We start from the raw sequence: 2,791 nt of genomic DNA, 5'->3' as shown, positions 1-2,791 counted from the left end.
ATTGAAAATGACTGAAACTAAGTCAAGTTGAGTCGAGTAGGTGGCAACAGAAAAGCAGCAATAGCGTGAGAGCCAGGGTACACCCTGGACAGGCCTCAAATCTGTTGGAGTGCTAAAACAAAAATTAATTTAAAATTATTTTCTAAGAAAATAAAAAACAAAAACAACCAAAATCTGCCCACAATAAAAACATAAAAACCCACATGTTCTAGTATTTTTTTAAAATTAATTATACTTTTAAATTTTCAAATTGTTACAGTGCTGTGACAAGTTGTGAGGTGTCAGTGATGTAGGGGATGAGGGGAAGATCATCAGTCAGAGGTAAATACAGTTAAATCAGGTCCATCCAGCTGAGAGAGGGGGTCTCTCAGCTGTTGGCTTGTTTGTGTATCAGAGGACTAAGAAAGTTTCAGAGGTCGAGTTCTATCCAGTTAGAGTCAGAATACAGAAACACGCTGTGTCTCTCAGTGCAGGTTGGCCTGGAGCTTTATTAATAAAGCTTCATTCAAAATTCATGAGGAGTTTCATGGGACTCGTTAGTCTGCTGCTAACAGATGCTAATGAATGCTAACAGAAGACTGCAGGGACGGTTTATATTTACATTGGCAAGAAATCAGATTTACATAAGATCTTAACAGCCGATCTGACTGAAAGTTTGACATACACATCTTTATTTAAACCAGAAAGACTCTCCAAACTGAACTGCAAACATTTAATGGCACTGTAATAATATCACTTCAAAGTCCAGTTTGTGTCTTCAGAGAGACATCTGGGTTTGTTCTCCACTCCACAGATCTTGACACACTGCTTATGAGATTTCAGTCACCAGAATTTAGCAGAGGGCAGCAGGGAGGGTTTGACCTTGCGCCCAGGGTTATAGATGTCTCTCACCTCCGTTTCCAGACGAATGCCAGGAACCTTAAAGATGGACACAGCTGACAAAGAAAGAAAGAGAAAAAAAATGAATTTAAGCCTTAAACAGCTTTTTGTTAAAAAAGGATTTATGATCATACATCTATAATGTATCTATGTTGGAAATTCAAGTATCGTAAGTGCTGCTAGGTGAGTGCTGAATTAACAGAAAATATGTTCTTTAAAGTTTAGCTGCAATATGGTAACATTTAAGTGAGTTCTTACTGTCTCTGAGGTGCATGATGGGAGGAGGCAGTGTGTTGAAGTACAGGTGCTGCATGGCGTCCGGAGCCGAGATCCTGTCTGTAGGGACCACCTTTAGCATCTCCTGGGCCAGGTCCTCAGTCTTATATGGCAGCTGCTCCAACCTGATCCAGATCAACACAGGCAGATGGAGGACTACAGAGTCAAGTGATCTAACCTGGTCTACATGTGGACTGTTGGACTGTCTACAGTTAGCACAGATGAAGGACTGTCATGTGACTAATGTTTGCATTTCAAAGTGTGTTAGCAGGTTAGCATGTGTGTGCCCATATAAAAGTTACCTTTTCCAAACGGTCCTAAGCTGCTTTGGTTCTGAGTAAAGAAACCGCTCTATGGAAGAAAAAAAAACCACTCAATTAGCAAATGTTAACATGGATCTAAAAATGTTCCCATGATTTGCACTTCAGCTGGTTTTTAGCCTACATTTATTATTTTTGGGGGAATGAAACAGCTTCAGTCTGTCATTGATGCTCTAATATATGTCAGCAGATCACTGAAACCTCTCAGGCAGCTTTTTAAACTGTCTTCTTTTCAGGTTTCTGAAGGATTTGTGGAAGTTTGTTCTGGGATGACATGAGAACTAAATGGTGTCAGACTGAATCTAAAAGTGTGTGTTATCACTGTGAACAGCTCAGGTCTCATCACTCTAAAGGTGGTGTGTGAATTCTTGGGGGAACCTGATCTTTAATGTTACAGCTCCGTGTGGGTTGGCCTGAAGTTACAGTTTACTGTAAAAGATGACTTTATCCAGTGATTCATGAGCAGCTCAACCACTGATCTCACTCTGTGGTTAATTTCTTCTCGTCTTTGTTCTCTCTTCTCACACCCACATGATGTATCAGAGACCCTGTCAGACTTTCAGAGCAGAGTTCGCCTCAAAGTCTGAGAAATCATCTCATTTTAATCCGAGTAAAACTATTAAAACAGGAAATGTGGACATATGTTGCCTCCCGATGGAAACTTTGAGTCACTGCACACAAGTAATGACCCTTAATGAACCCCAGGCATCACAGAACAACTGTGAATGTTTACAAGACAAATTCATGCCACCTCCACAAAAACATCATTGATTTAATCAGCCTGTTTATATAAGACTAAAAAAATTGTATTTAAATTTTAAAACCGGTCAGAGCGGGCACGCTCCGTTTTGTGTAACTATTTTTAAATCCCGGTAGCACTGCAACCACGTGAGCTAGCGCAATAATCTTTTTTGCATATGAAACCGGAGGAGTTGTACTTACATCTTATGCCATCAGCTTGTCCTCGGTCACGGTTTCCTTCCACATAAAGCTTTGCAAAAACTGCATAAAAAGCACTTGCAGCAACAAAAACATAATATTCCAGAAACACGCTTAGCCGATCTGATCAGCTGTTTGTAACACTTCCTATGTCCATCAGCGCGAACTATCGCATGTCCGCAATGACCTGCCCGAAACCGGAAGTGATGTCATTTTCGCGGAAATGTAGTTTTTTACCATCAGATAAGATAAGATAAGATAAGATAGAACTTTATTAATCCCTCGGGTGGGTTCCTCTGGGAAATTCGATTTCCAAAAAAGCACAGCACCGACAGAAGTTACAGAGTTACAGAATATTATACACACACACACACACA

At 40.3% G+C, this 2,791-nt stretch overlaps 1 protein-coding gene across 1 annotated transcript in view; it reads right to left on the bottom strand.

Annotated features, from left to right (window-relative positions):
- Positions 1 to 469: 469 nt before the first annotated feature.
- Positions 470 to 2,791, bottom strand: part of LOC102215127 (cyclin-dependent kinase 15-like) — a 15,303-nt gene continuing 12,981 nt past the window's right edge. The window contains exons 8-10 of the mRNA XM_005748546.1: positions 1,458 to 1,506; positions 1,138 to 1,280; positions 470 to 935 (exon numbers count right to left, since the gene is read on the bottom strand). Of these exons, the coding sequence (XP_005748603.1) occupies positions 823 to 935; positions 1,138 to 1,280; positions 1,458 to 1,506 (305 nt within the window). The 3' untranslated portion in view covers positions 470 to 822. The remainder of the gene's footprint in view (positions 936 to 1,137; positions 1,281 to 1,457; positions 1,507 to 2,791) is intronic.

The sequence above is a fragment of the Pundamilia nyererei genome, unplaced genomic scaffold (genome assembly GCF_000239375.1).
Source record: "Pundamilia nyererei isolate P.nyererei 1_Seehausen unplaced genomic scaffold, PunNye1.0 scaffold00224, whole genome shotgun sequence".
Lineage (NCBI taxonomy): Eukaryota > Metazoa > Chordata > Actinopteri > Cichliformes > Cichlidae > Pundamilia > Pundamilia nyererei.
The sequence above is the reverse complement of the archived record's forward strand: the minus strand, read 5'-3'. Positions and strand labels throughout refer to the sequence as shown.